Source organism: Cynocephalus volans, chromosome 7, assembly GCF_027409185.1.
Source record: "Cynocephalus volans isolate mCynVol1 chromosome 7, mCynVol1.pri, whole genome shotgun sequence".
In the NCBI taxonomy this organism is placed as follows: domain Eukaryota; kingdom Metazoa; phylum Chordata; class Mammalia; order Dermoptera; family Cynocephalidae; genus Cynocephalus; species Cynocephalus volans.
Window position 1 is genome coordinate 73,397,626 of NC_084466.1, and position 26,082 is coordinate 73,423,707.

At 34.7% G+C, this 26,082-nt stretch overlaps 1 protein-coding gene and 1 pseudogene across 1 annotated transcript in view; both read left to right on the plus strand.

Annotated features, from left to right (window-relative positions):
• ALG5 (ALG5 dolichyl-phosphate beta-glucosyltransferase) overlaps positions 1-10,444 on the plus strand; it is a 40,904-nt gene extending 30,460 nt beyond the window's left edge. The window contains exons 8-10 of the mRNA XM_063101743.1: positions 1,297-1,448; positions 8,223-8,308; positions 10,255-10,444. Coding sequence (XP_062957813.1) covers positions 1,297-1,448; positions 8,223-8,308; positions 10,255-10,370 — 354 coding nt within the window. The 3' untranslated portion in view covers positions 10,371-10,444. The remainder of the gene's footprint in view (positions 1-1,296; positions 1,449-8,222; positions 8,309-10,254) is intronic.
• A 3,027-nt stretch (positions 10,445-13,471) lies between these two features.
• LOC134382761 (large ribosomal subunit protein eL42-like) lies at positions 13,472-13,781 on the plus strand (annotated as a pseudogene).
• The last annotated feature ends 12,301 nt before the right edge of the window (positions 13,782-26,082 follow it).

Below are 26,082 nucleotides of genomic sequence, written 5' to 3' on the forward strand. Positions count from 1 at the left end.
GTATTTTATTCTTTCTATCCTTCCTGCCCTGTACACAGGTGAAATTGTGGTCAGGAGAGTAAAGTAAGCTTTCAAGCTTTCTTTAAACATTGTTAAGTTTCTGTTAATTTTCTGTGCCAACCACTTGGCTAAAGGCTTTAATATAATCTCATTTAATCCTTACATTCACTTTGTGAGGTAGATATTATCATTCCCATTTTACAGATGAGAAAACTGGGTTTAGAGAGTTGAAGTACCTTGCTCAAGGTCACCCTGCTAGTTAGTAGTGGAGCCAGGATTCAATACAGTTCTGCTCAGTTTGGTGCTTTTTCTACTCTGTCATGTTAATCATTCTGTTCAGTTGTGATCCTGTTCAATGATGATAGAAAAAGCAATGTGAATGAAGAATGATACTGAAGATCATAATTAGGAAATCAAAAGCCAAAAGGAGGAAGGGACTTTTATTTTATAGTATGAGATATTAAATGTTCTCGATAGACTTTAATAGGTTGCTTATGTACTATGTAATGCATCATTCTGTGGATCTATTAACTATAGAACATTTTAAGGGATCCTATCTTTTTTAAAACCTTAAATATGAAAGTCTTGGATACAACGATAATAAGTAATAATTTTCTATTATGTTTTAAAGTTTGTAATGTTTAGTGAATAGTGGAATATTATTTCCTGTTACTATTAATAATAATATTAATCACTAATAACGATAGCAAGTCCTCGGAAGGGATTAAAAACTACTTAAGTTTAATATCCAAAGTATTAAAGAACTCAGTCTTTAAAATATAGTTAATTAGATATGTGGCATACCTGATTAGAGAGACTGGGCTTTTGTTTCAAACTCCTTTGTAACACTCTGCTGTACCTCTTCTATTAATATTCTCATTAGCTAGGTAACCAAGTGCAGGTTCAAATCTTAGCATTTTGTTTGGCCAATACATTCTAGAAACTGTGACCTTTTTTGAAACTGAAATGTATGTCAGACAAAGAGGCATAAAATATATAGGTAAATGAGATGTTCTCCTTGCTTATAGCAGTCCTTGGCCTCTCACAAGATTTTTCTTGTCTGATTCAACTTCCAGGAAATCAGGAACTTTTTCTAGCACCTCTGCTCTAAGCAGTAGGCATCCTCACTGTTTCTTTAATATACTTTGCCCATGAAGCTAACGGGACAATGGTGCTTATGTGTAAAATCTACTCATTCAATTAAATATTAAAATGCAGTTGTCTAGAGCCAGGTGTTTTCAATGTCTCCTTTACAGATAGATGGAAAAGTCATTTATATTTTGTCTTTGTTTTCAGCGTTCTTACTTCCGTACTCTTCTCATGTATGGGTTCCACTTCCTGGTGTGGTTCCTTTGTGTCAAAGGAATCAGGGACACACAGTGTGGGTTCAAATTATTAACTCGAGAAGCAGCTTCACAGACGTTTTCATCTCTACACATTGAACGATGGTAGGTTTTTAACTGGAATGTCAGTATATCTTATTACTCAGCAGTTATTCCAGGTAATGAGAAGCAGCCCTATACTTGTATTCTCATAATGAACATCCAGATGTAAACAAAATTGACACATGTAAACTTAATCTGCACCTTTATACTTTTATTGGGTTGGATCTTATTTTGAAAATACTCAAACCTAACATATGATATAAAGGATGTATTCACCTTAATTGTAGACAGTATAAATTGAGAGGCCTGAAAACATCCTGTTTCCTTAAGCTTTCCTTTTTTTTCTTTTTTGAAGAAAAAAGAAAAAGCTCCAAAATATCAAAGCAGAATGAAGTACCCATTTTCTCTTCTTTTCCTCACTTTTCTGGGAGATATGACTCTCTCCCAAGACAAGTCCCTGAAGCTCTGCATCCTTTTTCACCATTTCAAAAACCTAATCCTGTTCACTTATTTTCTCTCTTATGTCTTCAGCCATTTCCTCTCAATAACATTTTTTCCCCCAAAACCCTCTTTATTGACCCTTGCCCATATCCTTCCAGTTCCAGCCATGTCTCTCCTTTCATTGCCAGTCTTTTCTTGAAAAAGTAATCTATATTCACCATCTTCATTTTCTCACTTCCCACTCAGTCCTTACCCCACCTTAATATGGATTTTCTCCCACAGGTCCATCTAACCATTAAACCCAGTGGTCATGTTAATTTCTTGTGATACTTAACCCATTAGCAGCAATTGATACTTCTGAGAGCTCTCATGAAAAATACTTTTTCTTCAGTATATATCTTCCACAGACCTCACCCCCACTCTTGACCTGTATTTAGTGAATAGGACTGTCATACAGAAGCTAGAAACCTTGGCTTCAGCCCTGACATTCCCCACAGCCCTTGCATATATCCAATCTATGACTGAGGCCTGTTGATTTTAGCTTTTATGTTCCTCCATTTTTCTCCATCTCTAGCGTCTCCATGCAGGACATCATCCTTCTGAATACTACCATCCTGCAGCCAAGAGGTCTTTGCAAAACTTAAAAGTGCTCAATCACACGCATCTCTTCTGCTTAAAATCCTTGTAATGGCTTTTAGTGAATGCTGTGTATTCTGGCCCCACCATGTCTGATTCTTCCCTTCTCAACTCCTCCCTTAAATTGTCCTTAGGGCAGCCTGCCTTCATGTGCCAAACTTGCTCAGGTGCCCCTACTTATTTGCCATCACATTATCATATGCCTTATTCATAGCAGCAGTTACGTATGTAGTTTTTTCTTATTTGTGTAATTATTTAATGTTTCTTTTTTCCTATTAAAGCATAAGCTCCATGACAGCAAGAATCCCATCTGATTTTGTTTACTAGTATATCCCACTATCTAATAGTGTGCTTGGCACATAGTAAGTGCCCAGTAAATATTGTTGGAAGAATTAATACTTGGTGTCAATCATGAGTTCTATGTGAATTCCGTTCATGGTGGGTATCTACATAATTTTTCCAGTATATGCCCATTTTTGTAGTCTCTACCATTTTCATGTATCTATTTGCAAAGATCTATTGTCTCCCTAGAAATAGATGCCATATAACCCCCAAAAAATTACTTTAAAGAAACTGTAATTTCAGAATTAAACTTATCATTCAGGCATGTTTTTTAATCTTTTTTTCTGAGATTAAAAAACTGGTCTTCAACTCAGATACATGTTTTTATTATGTTGAGGAATAAAATAAAATAATTGTTAATGGACTCCAAAACCAGAAAATTAGTTTAAGAAGCAACTTTAGAAGTAAAGCCCTCTTTCTGCATTAGATATTTTTCAGTCAGCTACTAGGTCCAGAACTAGTGTCAAAGACCCATATTCTTTGTAGTTTCTATTCCTTAGCTACAGCCACTTTCAACTCTTCTTTCCTAGTTCTTTGTAGCATTTGCTTTCATATTCAAAATAATGCGTCTTCATAGCTATTTTTCAGTTTCGCAATTTGAGATATTACTTTCCAAAATAGGAAATCAATAGATAAACATTTAGTTCTCTTAAATTCCTGTACATCCCCCACACACAAGATGCAATACAATTTTAAAATAATTTTTGGTTAGATCAGTGTTGATTGTTGTAGCTGTGCAAAGATAATTCACATTTGAGTGCAATTTGAGTACATTACCTTTCTTGTACTATTTTTTGTTTTCCTTAAGATAAATATCTGCAGTTTTTTGTTTGCATTACTTTATCGTGGATCTGTCAGTTACTCATGTTCAGACTCCTTGTCAGGAATATAATTATTTCTCAGGGTATTCAAACAGTCAGATTCTGCATCGGTTTCTTCTTTTCCTCAAGACACTGCATCGGCTTAAACCTTTCTGGTTGTCTCTGGCCTGCTGTACAGCCCCATCCTCCATCTCCTTGTCCTGGCTTACACCCTGATCTTAGTAGAACACCTTCTCTATTAACTTCCTAAAATTATGAGAAAGTTTTTTTGAGACCTTGCATATGAAAAAAAATATTTATTCTACTCTTACACTTTTTTAATAGTTAGATGGAGAAAGAATTATAAATTGGAAATCATTTTTCTTCAGGACTTTGAAAGCATTCCTCTATTGTCTTTGGCACTTTGTGTTTCTGTGGAGGAGTCCAGTTCTGTAGAGAATCTGAATCTTGACTCTTTGCATGTTGTTTCCATCCCCTTTTGAAAACTTTTTCTCCACAATGTTTTGAAATATGATTCTAGGCCTTATTTTAGCTTATTTTCATGCATTTGTTGAATACTCAATAGGCCCTCTAAAATCTGGAAACTCATGTCCTTTAGTTCTTTTTTTTTTAAATAAAGCTTATTAATTCATTTAATAAACAAGTTATAGTTGCATGTTTATGGGGTGCAAAATGATGTTATGATTTGTAAATGCAATGGGAATAATTAAGCTAATATATTTATCAACTCAAATACTTATTTTTTGTGGTGAGAACAATTGAAATTTACTTAGCAGTTTTGAAATGTACAGTATACACTATTATTAAGTATATTCACAACACTGTGCAATAGATCACAAAGAAAAAAACCTTACTCCTGTTTGACTGAGGCTTTGTAATCTTTGACCATCATCTTCCTCCCCACTCACCTCTCCAGCTTCTGGTGGCCACCATTCTGCTCTCTGCCTCAGTTGTGCTCAATTGCACATATAAATGAGAACATGCAGTATTTGTCTGTCTTCATCTAGCTTGTTTCATGTAGCATAATGTTCTCCAGTTCCATGTATGCTGTTTAAAATAAAATTCCTTTTTTAAGGTTGAATAGTATTCTTTCATGTATATATACCACATCTTCTTTATCTATTCATCTGTTGGACACATGGGTTGATTCCATAACTTGGCTTTGTGAATGGTGCTATAGTGAACATGTGAGTGCAGACATCTCTGAAACATACTAATTTCAAATCTTTTGGTTAAATACCCAGAAGCGTGATTTCTGGATTATATGGCAATTATATTTTTAGTTTTTTGAGGAACCTCCATACAGTTTTTCTTAATGGCTGTACTAATTTACATTTCTACCAACAATCTACAAGGGTTCTCTTTTCTCCACATCCTCACCACAGCACTATCTTTTGTCTTTTTGATAATAGCCATCCTAACAGTTGTGAAGTTATATCTCATTGTGGCTTTGATTTGTGTTTTCCTAATGATTAATGATGTTGAGGATTTTTTCATATATCTGTTGGCCATTCGTATGTCTTCTTTTGAAAAATGTCTATTCAGGTCCCTTCTCCATTTTTTAATTGGATTATTTGCTTTTTTTCCTGTGAAATTGATTGAGTTCCTTATATATTTTGGATTTTAACTCCTTATTAGATGTATGGCTTGCAAATATTTTCTCCCAATCCATAGATTGTCTCTCCACTGTTAGTTTCCCTTTGTTGTGCAGAAGCTTTTAGTTTGATGTAATCCCATATGTCTATTTTTGCTTTTGTTGCCTATGTTTTTGGGGTCAAATCTAAAAAATCATTGCCCAAACCATGTAATGTAGTTTTTCTTCTATATTTTTTCTAGTAGTTTTACAGTTTCAGGCCCTAATCCATTTTGAGATGATTTTTATATATGGTCTAAGATAAGGGTCCAATTTCATTTTTCTACATATTGGTACTCAGTTTTCTCAGCACCAGTTATTGAACAGTCATGTCCTACAGTTCTGAGGAACATTTTTCAGTAATTTCTTTGGCAATCTCCTCTCTCCATTTTCTCTGTTCTCTCTTACAAACAGATGTGGAATCTCTTTACTAGTCTTATAATCTTATCTTCTCTATTCTTTTCTATTTTTGTTCTTTTGAGGAGATTTTCTCAGTTTTGTCATCTAGCCTCCTTTTGAAATTTTATTTCTGCTATCAGAATTTTAACTTCTTAGAACTCTTTTTTGTTTTTCAGTATTAAGTTTTTTAAAAACCCTATTCTTGTTTCATGACTACAGTATCTTCTACCACCTCTTCTAATGTCTCATTTAAAACTTTGACATTTTCTTCTTTCCCTACATTATTTCTGTTGCTTCCAGTGTTTTTCATGTTCCTTTTTATCACTAAAGTCTTTAAAGTACTAAAACACTCATCAGAAGCCATGTGCATGGGTAGAGCCTCAGATTGACTGGTAGATTTCACTACAGGTTGAATTGGCAGAGCCACGTGTGAGAAGGTCCCACCTGTCGTTATCTTTTGGGCTGGTCATTTTCATTGAAGTGGGATCCTTCAGTATCCTTCCTAGGACCTAAGAACCTGGCTGTCAGCATTCACAGAACTGAATGAGACAAAGGAAAGAGGAGAAGGAAAATTTCATACAGATGTCCAGTGAGTCCTGTTTGCAGCCCTAACTTCATACACTACATGTTTGAAGCCTCTGATTCCAGAGCCTGTCGGGGGCTCTGTGGCACCCATTAGCCCACTTCTGGGCTTCTCCCACTGCTGTTGTCCACTTTCGCTGGATACCACTTGTCCAGCTATTTACAACTTTCAATTTTTTTCTACTATCTTCTCCCCTCCTTGTTCTTGTTTGTTTATTCCACTATAGTTGGATTTAATTTTAGTGGCATTTCAGGTATCAGCTGTGTTCAACGGGGTCTCAGAACAAAGGACTCTGTTCTTCGGGAATGTATCTGTTAGTGAGGAAACAGCTATACCAGGAACTGAGTAAGGCAACATGGTGGTTCTGCCCAACCTACATTTGCAAAAACAAATGAAGGCATCTTAGCTGGAGAATAACCCTTACACTGCTTCTCTCTGATAGCATAAGGCTCTAGCCGGAAGTACTTGGTATTTTCATTAAAATGTTTGCTTTGGTAACAGATTGGGCACTTATGTTGTTTTGTGTCTGATAAGTCATAACTATGTATTGATATCCTTACAAAACATTCAGTAATCTTGTTCAGGTTATTGAATGTCACTAGAACTAAATCAGCCCACTAACTAATATTTTATTTTTGTGTTAAAAGAGAAAGTTAAGGATTAATCACCAGACCTAATATTGAAATTACTTCCTTCTTTCATGATTTTTATTACAATTCTAGGTAACAGAAATTAACAGGTTTTATGTAGTCCTTTCAAAAACACAAAGAACTCACTTTTGTAGATGGTTGTTTCATCTTAATTAAATATTTTATTAGGATAAGTAAAAGCATTATTTTAAAATATAGTTTTCATATTGAATTAGTCAGATAGTTAGAATTTAAACTAGTTGCATAATGGATGATGATAGTATTGTGGCCAAGAAAAAAACAAAGAAACAAAACTCCCAAATTCAAATTGTCTGGAATCAGAAGAATCAGATATAAGTGGGTAATAGACATTTTCTTGTCTGTGCTAATTAATGTCTTAAAACCATGCCCTGGAAGTTTGAGCTGTGCTCTATGCAGCCCAGAAAATGGAGGCTTTATGGCACAGGGACAAAAGAAAAACAGTGAAGGAGACAGTTACAAAGAGTATGAATAAGGCTTAACAGGTAGTGGTACTTCTCTTCCTGAACTTAATGCCAGCGGAAGAAAGTAGCTGGTTCAGAGAAATTTTATAAGCAGAATCCAGACAAACTTCTGAGTCAGGAGTAAAAACTTTTAGGAAAGCAGATTTGACCTAAAACAAGGGGCCATCTGAAGAGGAACTTTAAGAAAGACCCTTATGGTTAGAAGGAAGCATAAACTGGGGTTTCAGACTAGAAATAGTCTTAACAGTGTATGTTAGGACAAGTAGCAAGACAGTACAAGCGTACTTCAAAAAGTTTGTGCCAGTACTGCAATGTCCAGGATATCACAGGAAGGAAAAAAGGAAAAGGCCCTAGGGATACTGTATTAGAAAAGAAACCTTGATCCTTTGGTGGTAGAAGAAAATAATCAAGCACCTCTAAAGTGATCTACAGCATTCTCTCCTAGAGCTTCTCAGAGTTCTATCAGGTCTCTGAACCAGTTGAAAATGCTATCAGTTCTGTACCTTGAGCTAGTTAAGTTTGGGATCGAAAAACATCAATCTTGAAAATTTATAGAATTAAATTTTCTCTTGGAGCCTAAGAGGCTATTTTCACATCTGAGAGTTTCTGTGTTATGATGGAGATACAGTATTTCTCATTTAAATGTTATACAGTGACATACTAAATTATCTTATTTGCCTTGAAGCTTCTAAATTACTCAGATCATATTTGACCTTCTGTGATTTGACCTTCAGTTTTATAGTATAAGCTTCACATTTGTCATGAAAACTTCTTCAAAACATGCCAAGGTAGAGATTTAATTATGTTCTATTTGTCTTTTTAAAAATAAATAATAAATTTTCTATTTCAGGGCATTTGATGTAGAACTGCTCTACATAGCACAGTTCTTTAAAATTCCAATAGCAGAAGTTGCTGTCAACTGGACTGAAATCGAAGGTGAGTATATTATTTATTCTACAGCTGATCTTTAGTCAGATAAGCAGGGAGACGTCAGACAATACAGTTGTCTAATAAAGTCATCTGGCTTTAATAGTCTCCCCTCGCCCCTCATCAGGACCTTCTCAGCTGTCTTGACTCAGAGAGGCTAATCCCCTCCATCTTGCTGCCTACTATAGTTTTTCATTCTCTTCTTGGGGTCTTCAGTAGGCCTACGACCTTGGCCAAAAAACTTCAGTAAAACTTCCTACAATAGAAAAGGTCATGGTGATCTGAGGTTAGAAGCAAGGTTGATAGTCTCTTGAGATAAACTTTATAGTTTGCATCACCATTTTTTTAGTATTATATTACTTGATTACTCAGTAGATATGGAGAAACTACATACACTATGCAAAGTTAAATAAGAAATTATAGTATTGTTACTCCAAATGTCCACAGTTTATTCAGAAGCATTTTTTAACTGTTATCTGTGTCTGTTCATATATCCAAAAATGTAAAGATCTCTAAAATATAATTTGACATCTATCATAAATCTTAATTCCTGTTCAGAAAAGCTTAGATAGCTCTGGCTGTATGGAATTTAAAATATGTTCTAATTTTCTTCTTTGCTTACCTTAGAATGAACCTAAGTTTATTAATGGTATGGGAGCAGTTAACATAATCAAGTAGAGACTTTTTCAAAGTCCACCTCTCCCCCAGTCATTGGTGCACTAAGCCATATTGCTCTGTGGCCTCAGATGTTTAAGGACAGAAAAAGGTTAAAAATCAGTCTCAAGATTATACAAACTACATAGTCTACAGTGAATTCAGACCTCCTGGTGTCTTGCTGAATCAAACTGAGTTTACAGGAACTTAACTCTTCTCCACAGTAGCGGGCTAGAATCAGAGGAGACTGGGAAGCAAGTAAAATTGCTTAGCTCGATTTATCTGTCTGTGCTGATCTGTGCCCAACACAGACTCAGTGGGAAGGTGAAGTGGGAAAAGTAGAAAGCCTGCTTCGTGTTTATGTCATTTGCTCATTTGCATTACAGAGTTGTATCCTAATAGGAACTGTAGGTAGGTACCTCAACTTCCTAATTTGTGGAATGAAGATAGTATGTGTCCCCTGATTAAGAATATAGGAGAAGACTGATGTCTACACAATGCTTTTGTGGTAATATTTTCAGAAAAAAGCAGTTATATAAATTTAGAGCAGTAAAAAATTCTTCTTTGAGGATAAAGTTTAATTACAATGGTAATGAAATTTTAAACCTTCTTCCTGATAGATCTTCATTTATCTGAAGGTATAGTACAAGTAACGGCTATAAGAATCTGCAGTGATTTGTGGATCAGACATTTAATTAGGCTGGTATTCCTGTGTAGCCCGAGACAAAGAGGTCTGGACAAAATTGTCTTAAGTCTGATCATAGGCTTTATTTCTCACCATTAAGACTGGATTCACTGGCTGGTTGATTAGCTCAGTTGGTTAGAGCATGGTGCTGATAACACCAAGGTCCAGGGTTTGAGCCCTGTACCAGCCAGCCATCAAAAAAAAAAAAAAAAAATTGGATTCATGTGTAAAAATAATCATATTTATCTGTTATGCTTTATTTTTAGTTTTTTTGTGTAATTATTATTTTTCATTAAGCAGCACTCAGTGAGTAGTTTTTGTATTAGGTATTCCTAGAACTTTCACCAAATACAGCCCCTCTTTTCCTATAGTGGGCCATCTGAAATTTTCAGTTTAGATCCTCCCAAGTTTCATTTCACTTCAAGATGTTTTGTTTTTAGAGGAAACCACTCCAGCTTTGAAATTTTTAAATTTTTTTTGCCCATGATTTAAGTAAAATTAAGGTGCTAGAAGCTTAAAACGATCATGTAGACTGACTTCTAAAATACAGTTTTAAACTGCCGTATTTTCTCCTGAGTTTCTAAGTTAATTTATTTTAATTATTTTTAAATTGCAGGTTCTAAATTAGTTCCATTTTGGAGCTGGCTACAAATGGGCAAGGACCTGCTCTTTATACGACTTCGATATTTGACTGGTGCCTGGAGGCTTCAGCCAACTAGGAAAATGAATTAGGTTGTTTGCAGTCTTTGATTGTATTCTTATACAACAGTGTCACATTATTTCATTTGGAATTAAAATCTTAAATAAAGCTGGAATAAACCTATTGTCACTGTCTGCCTTTTGATAATTTTAAAGAATTAAATGCCATAAGTAAAAATTTATATACCTCTTTTGGACAAAAGTGGATTTTTTAAAAGGTGTTTGTAACGAAAGTCAGATTTTCTTTGGCTTTAGCAATTTTGTTTATTTTGGTTAATTATTGTTATGATTCTAAAAAATAATTTTTAAACAGAAGTCAGAAGAAATTATTCTTACTCTAATGTGCCTGCATAATTCTTATGAACTGAAATACAAACCAGTCATGTTTTCAGAGATTTAAAAATAAAGTTAGTATATAAGTTTAAATATACACAAACTTATCCATATCAAAGAAACCCATATTTCATGAAACTCTTAAGAAGTTATATGTTAAAGGCAAAAATATACGGTCAGTCACAAAGGTATCCATTTCCTTACACAGCCTTATCTGTCTCCTTCCTAATTTTATTTATGTATACTGTACTCACTCTCTTATCTCCTGCAGCCCTTCCCTGTTGAGTTCATGTTATTTGGAAATTCTTTATTAAGAAAAGAATTTAAGTTTTTTGATAGAAATAAATGTATTTACTTAGTGACATCAGAAGCCTGTGTCTTTGAGATACTGTAAAGACTAACAGCAATTGTAAAATAATGAACCTCAAAAATTCAGAATTAGATTGTTTCTGATATCTTAGGGAAACAAACTAACAATAGTTATGATAATAACACCTAACATTTATTGAGTGCTTACTGTATGCCAGCCATTGTTGTAAGCACTTGATATATGACTCATCAAACCTTTACAGGAGAAGAAAAAACTGAGGCACAAAGAGGTTACTTGTCCAAGGTCGCACAGTTAGGAAATAACGGAGTCATGATTCTAACCCAAGCGGTCTGGATCCAGAGCCTACACTCTTTAATGACTATACTTCAGTTTCTGAAGGTATGGAAATTGGGGATCATATAATTAGAAAGTTTCAGAAGTACATTAAGTAAAACATTTTAAAGACAAAACTTAAAGTGGAAAAGTAAATAAGGTGGAAATGACTCCTCTCCAGTAGTTTGAACAACAGTGAAAATATCACCTCTGCAGTAGACAATAAGCTCATTGAAAACAGAAGCCATTTCTTACTCAAATTAGTATCCCCAGCACAGTGCTTAGCATATAGTAAACACTTAATAATGATTAAGTGAATAAACAAACTTTATTTACTGCCAGATATTGTGAGCATTTAAGTCGCTTAAGTGAACAGAGCAAAGAAAAGCTGATGCAAGTAGAAATGATAGAAAGCAAACAGAAGAAAACACCATGAGCATTTACAAGAATTTAAAGTATAACCCTTGAGCCAAAAATAAAATCTTTAGCGAAACTGTAATAAGGCAGTGAAATAATTTTTTATTGCTGTTTCTAAGCTAGTGATAAAAATGCATATTTGAAGCACAATAGGAATTTCGAGGGAAAATGTCAGTACTTTTTATGTAGTTCATCCATGAACATCTTTAAGAATGGTTTCCAATATCCTTGATGCCAACTTACCTTTCTAAGCACAGAGTCATCTAAGCTCACAGTATAGAATCTGAGGCAATTTGAAAGAAGAGGTAGTTTAACTTGTTTATTTGCATAGCCTGCTAACAAACAATAACAAGCAGCAATAGAAATATTGAAAATATCAGCTACTATCCTTTTAGGATGTGTGAGGAACTGTGATAGACATTTTATATGAATGATACAGTTTAATGTGATCAACTCCGTCATGCAGGTATAATGACCCACATTTCACAAATGAAGAAGTAAATTGTTCAAGATCATACAACTAGGCAATAGTTGTGCTTCTACTGAAAAAATAGAAAACAGAGAAGCATAGGCATGATTAAGATAGAGTGTAATCTCATTACAGACAACTTGACCAGAATTTTTCTACCTTCTGATTTGTTCTTATAGAATATTTATATATGGAGTTTATTTGACTTGCGATCATATCTGGACCATAATGTTAGTTGACATTTGTAATTCTCTATCTCCACATAGTTATGTACTTCTGCCATTCATAGTTGATTCTCCAGTTCTATTTTCCATTTTCTTTATTCAGTTATAATTAATTTCCTTAAGAGCAGAACCTTGCGTTTTATTTTATTTGTGTATCTCAATAGCATCCTAAATTGTGATTGTTCAATAAAGGTTTCCCAAGTGGTTAGGTAATGCTACCATTTCATTTGTCAAAAAAATAATAATAATAATTATGTGAATGAGGTTATCCATTTTCTTGACAGCTAAATCTCCTGTAGAAGCAGTCTAGTGGCTTGCTGTTTTTGTGCAATCTCAGAAGCATCAAATCTGCAAATTGATGGTTTTATTTTGTTAATCCAATAAGAGACTCTTAAGAAGTGATACATTTGTAATTCACTGATTTTGAAGTAAAACCCCAGTTAATATTTTGGTCACAATACACAATGCTTTTTTCTAGATTTGATCCCATCTAGGACTGAGGGCCAAAAAAGGACAGAAGGACAGCAGTGGTCCTTACCTGAGTAGTATCACATTGTAACTCAGAAATACTCCTGGGAAAATGAGAGTATAGATACTGTATGTCTGACTGGTGAATATCTACAGTAACAAGATGTACATGTGGAGGGCAGGTGACTTATCACTGCAGCTCATTCTACTGTCATAGCAGGGACAGTAAAACCGAGGCCCCAAGAGCCATTTTGACCACAAAACTCACCCTAGCTATCCAGTGGTGTGAATTTTTTCAAATCTTCCAAAATAAAATTGTCAGGAAAGTAGAAGTCCTTAATGTAACTATGCATACACTGTCAAGTGTAAATCCTTCATTCCATCATTCACCAGGTAAGTACGTACTGAGTGCCTGGGAGTCCTACATTTAAAAGGTGTGTGCCCTCAAGTCTTGTATTTAGAAAAGAAAATGTTAAACATTTAGATAGCAATGTGTTTTCCTGTTCAGCACGAGCAGCGTAAGGCAACAAGTGGATACGCCATTTCCCATTTTCATTGTGTAGAAAGCTCTACTGCAAAGATGGTCAGTGTACCTAATACCTGAAGAACTTTTTGTAAGAAATATGGCAAGCATCAGCCTCACAAAGTTTAAGAAGGGCAAGGATTCCCAGTATGCCCAGGGAAAGAGGTTCTAGAACCAGCAGGAAAGTGGCTCTGGTGGGCAAATCAAGCCAATTTTCCTGAAGAAGGCTAAAACCACAAAGAAGATTGTGCTAAGGCTTGAATGCTTTGAACCTAACTCTAGATCCAAGAGGAAGCTGGTCATTAACAGATGCAAGCATTTTGAACTGGGAGGAGATAAGAGAAAGGGCCAAGTGATCCAGTTCTAAACTTTGGGATTTTTTTGTTATTGTTGTTCTTTTAATTTTAAGGGGAAAATGCTGAAGTTATGGAAAAATTACCTGTAGGAAAATAAATACTGATAAATGATATTCTTACTCAAGTACACAAATAAATACAATGCAAGTAATATAAGATCAAGAAGCCAGATATGTTCTTAGGAAGGATGGATATTTACAGTCCAAACTTAAGGAAATTTTCCCTAAATTGTATCTCTATGGATGTCTCCAAGCACAGTGCACAACTTCAATGAAAGTAGAATCACCTCTGTGTGGGAAGAGAGTTTATAACCTGTCAGTTCTTTTTGGTCTTCTCAAATAGAACAGCAATCCTATTCATTTATATTTTTCACTGTATTCCTTGATATCTATAGAAATATTTTCTCAGAAATTTTAGTGAAAGGACCAGCTGAGTCAGGATAATTATGCAATGACCAAAAAAAGCAAAGAAACGTCTTTGGCTTCTGGGAGATGAAGTTGTACTTTTCCTTATTCCTCCTGCTAAGTGCAACTAAAAATGCCAGACATTATATACACAACAAATATACTCTGAAAAGGGGAAGAACAGGGCAGACCAGCTAGTGATCTTGAGACCCAGTGGACAACACAGAGGTAAATTCCTTGGATTTTCCTTTTGTCTCATATATTCCACACTTGGAGCCAATGCCAGAAACCTAGAAATGCCAATGGGCACAGACCAAAAAAAAAAAAAAAAAAAGCCTGTCTTGTCAAAGGACCAAGAAAGGCACAGGCTAGCAAGACAGAAAACCTTTAGACAAAAACTGCTCTTCTCCAATCAAACATTACTGGAAAATTGTGGCCGCACCCCCACTGATGCCAGCAAAGGTTGAGTGGGGAAACTAGACTTGTACCTTCATGAGGCTATAATCAGGCACCCGAACACCCCTACCAGGGTGATACCAGAAAAGGCCAAGTAAGGAGTTAGACTTTCATCCCTACCAGCCAGTAATGAGTCCTCCATCCCTATGATATCAGTGGAGATCATCAGGGAAGTCTGGACTACAACCCCCACCCTGCAGGAACAAGGTGCTTCACTTCAGCCTTGTTCGAGTGGTATCAGAGTCAGCAGAGAGTCAGTCCTGTGTCAGAGTGGGCTGTGTTATCTCTGATGGCCCAGTGGTAATGAGGCCCCCCCACCATGTAGTAAGCCAGAACTCCCACCCCTGCCCAACAGGAATAAGCAGTCTTTCTTCACTTCAGTGTCAGTGGAGGCCAAGGGGGGAACCTGTATTTACACCTCCATCCAGCAATAACAAGGTAGTGCTTCCCTTTTCCCTGCCAGAGTGGTGTCAGAAAAAGCCAGCCAAAACATCACTAAAAATGTGCAGATTTCAAAAGAAAATCACTCATCAAACTAAGAACGAGAAAAATCTCAACTTGGATGAAAAAAGGCTATCAATTAGATGCCAACACCAAGATTACAGAGACGTTAAAATTATTTGACAAAGGTTTTAGAGCAGCCATCTTACAAGTGTTTCAACATAAAAACATTCTTGAAACAAATGAAGAAAAATAGAAAGCCTCAGCAAAGAAATAGGAAGTCTCAGCAAATAAATAGAACATATAAAGAAGAACTAAGTGGAAACTTCAGAACAGAAAAATAAAATAACTGAAACATAAAGCTAAGTAGAAGGGAGGGGACAGAGGGAAGAAACAGTGAATCAGAAGACAGAACAATCTGATCAACCAAAGAGAAAATTGAATTAATGAAAACAAACAAACAAACCCAGAGCCTCAGAAACCTGTGGGACTAAAAAAGATCTAACATTTGTGTCATCAGAATCCCGGGAATGGCTGAAAAAGTACTTGAAGAAATAATGGCTGAAAACTTTCCAAACTTGGCAAGTGACATAACCTACAGGTTCAGATTCCTTACAGGATCAGCCCAAAGAAATCTATGCCAACACATCATACTTAAACTTCTGAAAACTAAAGACAAAAAATAAATCTTGAGAATAGCCAGAAAAAGATGACAGCATATCTGTAGGGGAAACCATTAGAATCACAGCGAATTTATTAACAGAAACCATGGAGGTCAGAAGGACATAGCATATTTTTCAAATGCTGAAAGAAAGGAATGATTAATGCAAACTCCTATACTCAGCCAAAAAAATCCTTCCAAAATAAAGGGAATATCAAAACATTCTCACATGAAACAAAGCTAAGAGATTTTGACCCATATACCTACCCTAAAACAATGGCTAAACAAAGTTCTCTAAACAGAAAAGAAACAATAAAAGAGGGAACCTTGGAACACCAGGAAGGAAGAAGCATATGGTAAGCAAAAATATGGGCAAATACAATAGACTTTCCTACTTCTCTTGAATTTTCAAAATTATGTTTGATGACAGAAGCAAAAATTATAACACTGATGTAGTTCTAAATGTATATAGAGGAAATATAGAAGACAATTATATTATAAATGAAAGAGTATAAAAAGACAAAAACAGAGTTAAGGTTTTTATACTTCCCTCCAAATGGTAAAAGTAGACTGTGATAAGTTATGTATAATTTAATACTTAGAAAAATCACTAAAAAAGCTATATAGATATATTCAAAAACACTATATATAAACCAAAATGGAATTCTAAAAATTGTTCACATAACCACAGGATGGTGAAAAAGAAAACAGAGAAATGAAAAACAGAACAAATATAAAAACAACAATGAAAAAGCCCTAACATAGCAATAATATTTTATGTAAATGTAACTGGTCTCAATTCAACAAATAAAAGAGATTAGCAGAGAGAATTTAAAAACATGAGCCAACTATTTGTTGTCTACAAGAAACTCACTACAAATATAACAATATGGACAGGTTGAAAATAAAAGACAGAAAAATATATCATATAAAGTTTAAACAAAGAAAGCAAGAGTGGCTACTACAATATCAGATAAGACATTCTTTAGGTCAAAGAAAATTATCAAACACAGAGAGGGACATTATACAATAATTTAAAAGATTCAATTTACCAAGAAGACATAGAACTCTTGTAAGTGTATGCCCCAAACAACAGAGCTACAAAATATATGAAGCAAAAACTGACAAGTGCAAAGAAAAATAGACAAATTATAGTTGCAGAATTTAACATTGCTCTTTCTCTCTCAACAATTGATTTTTTAAAAAACACTAAACAGAAAATCAGCAACCATATAGAAAATATTATCAACAGGCTCAAATAGACATTTATAGAAAATGCCACCCAACAACAGCAGAATACACATTCTTTTGAAGTGCCCATGGAACATATTTCAAGATATGTTCCTATAAAACAAATCTCAACAAATGTAAAAGGATTGAAATCATACAGAGTGTGGTCTCGAATCACGACAGAATCGAACTAGAAGTCAATAACAGAAATATAACAGAAAAATCTCCATTCAAACACTTGAATCTAAACATCATACTTCTAAATAATCCATGGACTAAAGAGGACGACTCAAGGGAAACTTAAAACATATATTGAACTGAATGAAAATAGAAATACAACATAAAAAAATTTGTGGAAAACAGTAAAAGTAGTACTGAGAGGAAATTTTGTAGCTCTAAGTGCATACATTAGAAAAGAGAAAAAGTCTCAAATCAATCATCTAAACCCCCACCTTAAGAACCTAGAAAAAGAACTAAATAAATCCAAAGCAAGCAGAAAAAAGAAATAATAAAGATAGGAAATCCAATTGAAATGCAGAAAAACCACAGAGAAAATCAACGAAACAAAGAGCTGGTTCTTAGACAATCCTCTGGTAAGACTGACAAAAAAAGTGGGAAGTCACAAATTATTGATATCAGGAATGAAACAGAAGGATATTACTACAGACCCTGCAGACATCAAAAAGATAATAAGGAAATACTACAAACAACTCTACACATACAAATTTGGCAAATTAGATGAAATAGACCGTTTCCTTGAAAAAACACTAACTATAAGGGTACTTCAAAAAGCTCATGGAAAGATCTTTCAATCATATTTTTCCCTGAACTGTTTGAAATATCCTTGTACAACTCACCTAAGAAATAAATTGTTTGGGTAGCCCTAAACGGCTAGGGGACTTTTTAAAACTCCTAAAAAGAAATCTCCAGGCTCAGATAGTTTCCAAGGAAAATTCCATGAAACATTTAAAGAGTTAACAGCAATTCTACATATTGTCTTCCAGAAAATAGGAGAGAACACTTCCCAATTCATTTTATGAAACTAGTATTACCCTGATACCAAAATTGGACAGAGAATACAGAAAAGAAAACTACAGGCCAATATCCCTCATGAACATAGACACAAAGATCCTTAATAATATGTTAGCAAACAATTCAGCGATACGTTATTATCCATCATGACCAAGTATGGCTTATGATGGGGATGCAAGACTGGCTCAGTATTTGAAAAACAATCAGTATAATCCATCATATTAACAGGCTGAATAAAATTATATGATTATATCAATTGAATCAGAAGAAAATATTTAACAAAGATCAGCATCCATTCACAATGAAATGCTCCAAAAGATAGGAATATAGGAGAACATCCTCAACTTGACAAATTTCATCTGCATAAAACATTACACTTAATAGGGAAAAAGTGAATGCTTTCCAACAAGGTCAGAAACAAGGAGAGGATGTTCACTGCATCACTCTTATTCAGTGTCATGCTGGAAATTCTAGTCAGTGTAATAAGGCAAGAAAAAATAAATAAATAAAAGACATACAAATAGAAGGGAAGAAATAAAACTCCATATTTGTAGATGACATGATTGTATGTGTATGTAGGAAACCCTAAAGAATCTAAAATAAAAATTAAAATCCTCCTAGAACTAAGAAGTGAGTTTACGTCACAGGATACAAGATAAAACATATGAAAATCTATTGCATTTCTATATACTGGCATTGAACACATGAACACACATTAAAAATACAATATTTATTTGATCATTTACAATCAATCTAAAAAATGAATTGCTTAGGTGTAAATCTAGAAAACTATGTACAAGACATGTATACAGTAAACTATACAGTGCTGATAAAGAAAGAAGATCTAAATAAATGGAGAGATAAATACTCTGTTCATGAATTAGAAGACTCAATATAGTAAAGATGTCAATTCTCCCCAAATTGATATACAAATTTAACACAATTCCTATCAAAATCCCAGCTAGATTTTTAGTAGATGTAGGCAAGACTGTTCTGAAATTTATATGGAAATGTAAAGGGACTAGAATAGCTTAAATGATTTTGGAAGAAAAGAATAAAGTAGGAATCAATCTATTTGACTTCACAACTTATTATATAAGTATAGTAATCAAGACTATGTAGTATCAGTGGAGGAATAGAAACAAATCAATGGAACGGAACAGAGAACCTAGAAATAGGCCCATACAAATAAGCCCAATTGATTTTTGATGAAGAAACAATAGCAATTCAATCAAGGAAACAGTCTTTTCAACAATTGGTGCTGGAGCAACTGGACACCCACAGGCAAGAAATGAACCTCAACTTTCATTTGTATGAGGTGTCAAGTCTCACACCTTATACAAATGAATCATAGGCTTAAATGTAAAGGTTGGACTTTTAGAAAGAAAAATATAGAAGAAAATCTTTGGGAGCTAGAACTAGGTAAAGAATTCTTAGACTTTACATCAAAGGCACAATTAAGTGAAAAAACTGATAAACTGGACTGCATCAAAATTACAACTTCTTGGTATTTATAAAAGACCCTGTTAAAGAGAATGAAAAGACAAATTACAGAGAGAAAATCTCAAAAACCACATATCCAACAAAGGACTAGTATCTCAAATATGTAAAGATATCTTAAAACTCATCAGTAAAAAAATAAACAATCCAATTAGAAAATAGTCAAAAGCATGAACAGACATCTGTCAAAGAAGACATACAGGGGACAAATAAGCACATGAAAAGATGTCCAAAATCATTAAACATTACAGAAATGCAAATTAAAACCACAATGAGCTATCACTATACTCCTACTAGATGGCTAAAATGAAAAAATAGTGACAACCCCAAACACTGGCAAAGATGCAGAGAAACCAGATCTGGAATACATTGCTGGTGGGCATGTAAAATGGTACAGTCACTCTGCTAAACATTTTTGGCAGTTTCTTAAAAAACTAAACATGCTGTACCACCCAGCAGTTTCATTCTTGGGCATTTGTCTTAGAGAAATGAAGATTTATGTTCACACAAACACTTGTATGTGAATGTTTATAGTAGCTTTATTCATAATAGCCAAGAATTGGAAACAACCCAGAAGTCCTCCTAAAGGTGAATGGTTAAACAAACTGGGATACATACATACCATGTTATACTACCCATCAATAAAAAGAGACAACTATTGATACATACAACAGCTGTAATCTCCAGGTTATTATGCTGAGTGGGGAAAAAGGTTACAAACTGTATGATTCCACCTATATACAACATACTTGAAATGTCAGATTTACAGAGATGGAGAACAGATGAGTGGTTAAGGAGAGGGTTGGGGTATGAAGGAAATGGGCGTGGTTATAAAAGGGCAACATGAGAGATCACATAGTAATGAAAATGCCTTGAATCTTGATTGTATCAATGTCAGCATCCTGGTTGTGATATTGTACTACAGTATTGCAAATTGTTACCATTGGGGAAAACTGGGCAAAAGCTACTGGGATCTTTCTGTATTATTTCTTACAATTGCATGTTGTGATAGTTTGGGCTGCTCTAACAGAACACCATAGACTAGGTGGCTTAAACAACGGGTTTGCAGCTGGCTGTCTTACTGTGTTCTCATCTGGCTGAGAGAGAGGGAGAGAGAGCTCTCTGGTCTCTTCTTATAAGGGCACTAATCCCATTCGTGAGGACTCGTCCCTCATGACCTAATTACCTCCCAAAGGCCCTACCTCCTAATACCATCGCATTGGGGTTTTAGGATTTCAACACGTGAATTTTAAAGAGCCACAGACATTCAGTTTATAGCACATGTGAATCTACAAGTATCTCAAAATAAAAAGCAATTAAAAAATAAAGTAAGACTTTATCTTTTTCGTTTTTCCACTCCTGTGATTACCACCACTACTACTGCTGTAGCAAATGCTAGTTTTGTATCATGATTTTTTTTTTCAATGTCTAGAGATTCTTTTCATACAAAAAGTAAAAGTCCCAGTCTTTTTATAGCAAAAATGAGCCTTGAATATTGGATGAGGTCTTGTGATTCCATCTTCTGGCATCACAGTTGGGGAGCTCTGGCCCCACTGTTGGAGAATCAATAAGCTATGAATACAAGTAGTGCCCAATTCTCTTTTTTAAAATAAAAAAAAATTATTAAAAGAATCTGCCAAATCCAAGCTCTAATAAGATGGGGGCAGATTCTCATACCACCCCATAAGTAGGTAAGGTGAGATTTGGGCCCATTAATGTTTTCAACTGTGATTATTTTTCTCATCCCAAGGGCTGATATGTAAAGAAAATAATTTTAAATATAAAATCCTCAGTTTAATCAAGTCCTATATAATTACTTTTACTTTCTCTAATACTTGCCTATTTATCTTTCTTATTAAGTGCATGATAGCTGAATTTCAGCTGCAACATATCATGCTCACTCCTTATTTTGTTATGTTCATTTCATAAAAGAAACTTCTAACAAAAATAAAACCTTATTTGTATTTCCTATAGAAAATATATTTTAGAAAATTTAATTTCATTAAACTTTGGTTTCTTTTAATTTCATTAAACTGTGGGTAAAATTTTTCCCTCTAGACAGGCAACTGATATTGTGGGCAGCTGCTGTTTTGGTGAGTCATGTGATCCTTCCAGTGATGTTCGCATCTCAGTTTTCTCATCTGTGAAGTGTTATGATGGAGATATTACATGAGCTGCCTCCCCATAGGATTACTGTAAGGACTACATAGAATAATATGAGCTCCAGCTTTAAAACCTAAAATTTTAGGAAAATGGAAGATAACACCCATGCACATATCAGAAAGAATATATTGGTATTTGGCAAATACAGAATATTATCCTATATTTTATTTATGACCTACCTTATTCTAAAGGTAACTATTCTCAAAGGCTTTATTTCTCTATACAAACCTCTCTCCAAGAGAAAAGCAAAAACTAACAAATTAAGTACCAGAATCCGTTTTCTTCTAGGCCTATTTTCTTTTCATTTCTTTATTTATTAATTTATTTTTAATTGACAAATAAAAATTGTATATATTTATGGTGTACAACATGATGTTTCGAAACACGTATTGGCTAAATCGAGCTCATTAACATATACATTACCTCACATACTTATCATTTATTTGGAGAGAGTAGATTAAAATCTGCTCTCAGTAATTTTCAAGTATACAATACATTGTTATTAACTACAGTTACCATGACATACAATGTCTTTTGATCTTATTCCTACTAACTGAAATTTTGTATCCCTATCTATTTTTAAAAGAGGTCTTAAAAGTAGACTTAAGAGTCATTAAATTATATGTGAGCATAGGAGCACATCATCAAGGAAGAAAAATGATTGTTATTGGTCAAATGTTTGATTCTGTGTGAACATGGAACATTTTATTCGTACAAAAAATGCTTTTATAGATATTCTTTTATTAGTATTTAAAGTGTTTTAATATTTCTTTAATTTACTCCTAGAATTCTATAAATTAGAATAAATTAAGGATCAATGTGTGGATTGAATAATATAAGCCTTATTAGCCTTTATAAAGATGAAAATGCCACAAAGAATGACAAAAAGGCAACATTTTAATCACCTTACAATGACCCCAGGAAAATTAGCATATTTCAGCCAGGCAGCACATCCGAAGGGGTCCTACTAGCCTACTGGGCTCCTCCTGTCCTTTAAAGGAAAAGGAAACATTTTTCCTAATCAATTTGAGTCAAGGGCAAAAACTTGACCTTACACTAATGGTTTGATTTTCCCAGTATTTGTAGTAAACCTCAACTATAATTCTATGATGCCCTAGGATATTGTATTTTATTTCAGAAAATATTGCCCAATTCCCAAATCAAAAATTAATGTTTAATTTAAAAACAGATATCTGCTATTCAAAAAAAAAAGGAGCTCATTTAGTTCTATGGGCATGAGATATCACAAAATCAAACACTCCTCTAATAACCCACAAAAATATAGAGAGAAATAAATAAAATTTAAATTTAAAAAGCCATTATAACTGAACTAGAGTTTGTGCCACATATACTGTCAAATAATTAAACCCCACATAAAAATAAGAATAAACCTTAGTCTTATCCTTACTGTGGAGGTAAGTTTTGTGGATACCTTTCTCTAGCCCCTTTAACATGCCTGCCATTTCACTATATGACCATGAATCACCCCCAACTCCATCCCCCACCACACACACACACACACACACACACACACACACACACACACACACACACACACACGAGGCAGGCATTGCTTTCTCCTGCATTGCTATGCACCTGGGATACTAAAAGCCTGGTATGAATCCAAGCCCAAGACCCATTACTCTGTTCTCTTCTTCTATTCCTAGTAAATCTTCATACATTTGACAAGTATTTGCTATATGCCAGGCACTGTTCCAGCTGTTGGAAATAAACAAAAGCAAAACCAGACACATTCCCTATTATTTTTGGTATTATAGTTAATTGAAGGAGACAAGACATTAATCAAATGATTAAATACATGTCAATTTGGAAAAAATGATGTTGGTTATGAATGAGAGATACATGACCTATGGATTATTATGACTGAGAGATACATGACCTATGGATTATAAAACAGAGGATCTGACCAAGTAAGAGAAGACCAAGAAGGCTTCTCTAAGATTTGACACTTAAGCTGAGATGTAGAGGAATAGCAGGTATTAATGAAGCAAGACAGGAAGAAAGAGCCCTCTATGCTGAAGCCCAAGTGAGACTTCAATTGGGTGTCCACGATGGTTGAATAACCTGCCATTTAACTAAGTAGAATGTTTTCTGCTCTTTTTTTTTTTATCTATGTTGCATTCACTCATTTATTGATTTAATATTCAAAAACTTTGTGGGTTTGTTAAAAGTGGCAGAGCCATCAAGTATGAGGATAAAGGATGGCATTAAAAGCACAAGCAGCAAAAGCAAAAAAAGACAAAAGGGACAACATCAAACTTAAAAACTCCTGCAGGTCAAAGGGAACATTCCACAGAGTGAAAAGGCAACCTGCAGAATGGGAGAAAATATTTGCAAATTATATATCTGATAAGGGGTTAATATCCAGAATATCTAAGGAACGCCTGCAACTAAACAGCAACAACAACAAAAACCCACAAATAACCAGGTTAAAAATAAACAAAAAACCTGACTAAATAATTATCCAATGTAGATATCCAAATGCCAACAAGCATATGAAAAGATGCTCAACCTCATTTATCACAGAGAAAGGCAAATTAAAGCCACGATGAGATACCCCCCTCACACCCAGTAGGAAGACGACTATCAATCCACAGAAACTGGATTCCTTGTGCACTGTTGGTGGGGATGTAAAATGGTATAACCATTATGGACAATAGCATGGAGGTTCCCCCCCAAATTAAAATTACTATTTGATCTAGTAATCCCACTTCTGGGTATATATCCAAAACAATTCAGTGCAGAATCTCAAAGAGATATGTGCACGCCCATGTTCACTGCAGCACTATTCACAACAGCCATAGGTAGAAGCAACCCAAATGCCTATTGACAGAAGAATGGATAAAGAAAATGTGATACATACATACATACAATGAAATATTATTTATTATTGAAAAATAAATTCTTGTCACATGCTATAACATATATGAACCTCAAGGACATTATGCTAAGTGAAATAAGTCAGTCACAGAAGGACAAATACTATATGATTCCACGGATAAGAAGTATCTAAAGTAGTCAAAATCATAAAAAATAGAAAGTAGAAAGGTGGTTACTAAAGACTGGGAGGAGATGGCAGGAGGAATTTAGTGTTTAATGAACATATACTTTCAGTTTTGCAAGGTGGAAATGTTCTGGAGATCTGTTTCTGCACAACAATGTGGAATATACTTAATACTATTAAACTGTGCACTTGAAACTAGTTAAGACTGTAAAAAAAAAAGTCAATTTCATCTAGTCCTTTAATTGTTCTCAAACAGCGTATTACTAAGCAACAATTTGAACGAATCAATTAATTTGATTAATTCCAACAGTAACCTGAATTTAACTAAAATAATAAAAGTGCATTTCAAAATTTAAAAAAAAAAAGAATGAAGATTAAGAAAATTTACTGAATTAAGATTGAAAGGTCACTGGTGCCCTTTAAGAATATTGGAATAATACTGAAGTCAAGCAGTGGCCATAGAAAGCAGAAGCCAGATTTGGGGAAATTAAGAAAGTCTGGGTAAGGAAGGAGAGACAAGTATTAACCACTCACTGTGAAGTTTGGCAGTGGAGGAAAGAACAAATATTGTATAGGTTTGGGGAAGGGTTTTGTTTTCCCCAAGATAAGAAAGCTCTGACTTGATTGAAGTAATGACCTCAGTTATTATTCTTCTCTTCCAGAAAAAAGAGAGATGCTGAATGTGCTAGAGAGAAGTAAAACTCAGAGGTTGCAAATTACTAGTCAGATTTGGCTCACAAATGTTTCCTTTGACCTGCACCTTAAAAAAAAACCAAAAACCTGGGTTAGTTGACAAAACTTTTTAAATTGTAAGATTCCATAAAATTCCAGATGTCTGTTATCTCTTGAAACTATGTCCCTACTCTCATATGGCAGCAGCTGGTTGAAGCTGCATACCAGCAGCTCCCTGTAGAAGTGACATGTGTGCCCCAGTCCCTGCCCTTACTTATTATACATCACCTTGCTGACTTCATGTATTGACATTCCCTGCCTGGTCCCAGCCAGCAACATTTGCGGTTCTGGTTTTACAGAGAAAGATATTAGAGAAGTTGTAAGCAATGGTGGGAGCTCTCCCATGGGAACAGAAAAGTAAGCAACAGAATTGTGAGTTATCTTTCCACATCTGGAACCATTCCTTACTCTTTCTTGAAGGCTGCACTTTTTCCTCCCACTCTCTTCACGAGTCTGTTTTTTTCTCCATACTCTCTTCATCAGGGATCTCATTCATTCTCCAGGCTTCTGCTATCGCCTCTACCAATAAATTCCAAAGTTACACCTCTCCTGTTAGCACCTTACTGATGTTTTTAACCACATAGCAAACATTTCATTCCCTTGATGAATATTTATTGAGCAGCTACTATGTACCAAGCATTGTTCCAGGCTGTGGAGATACAGTAGTG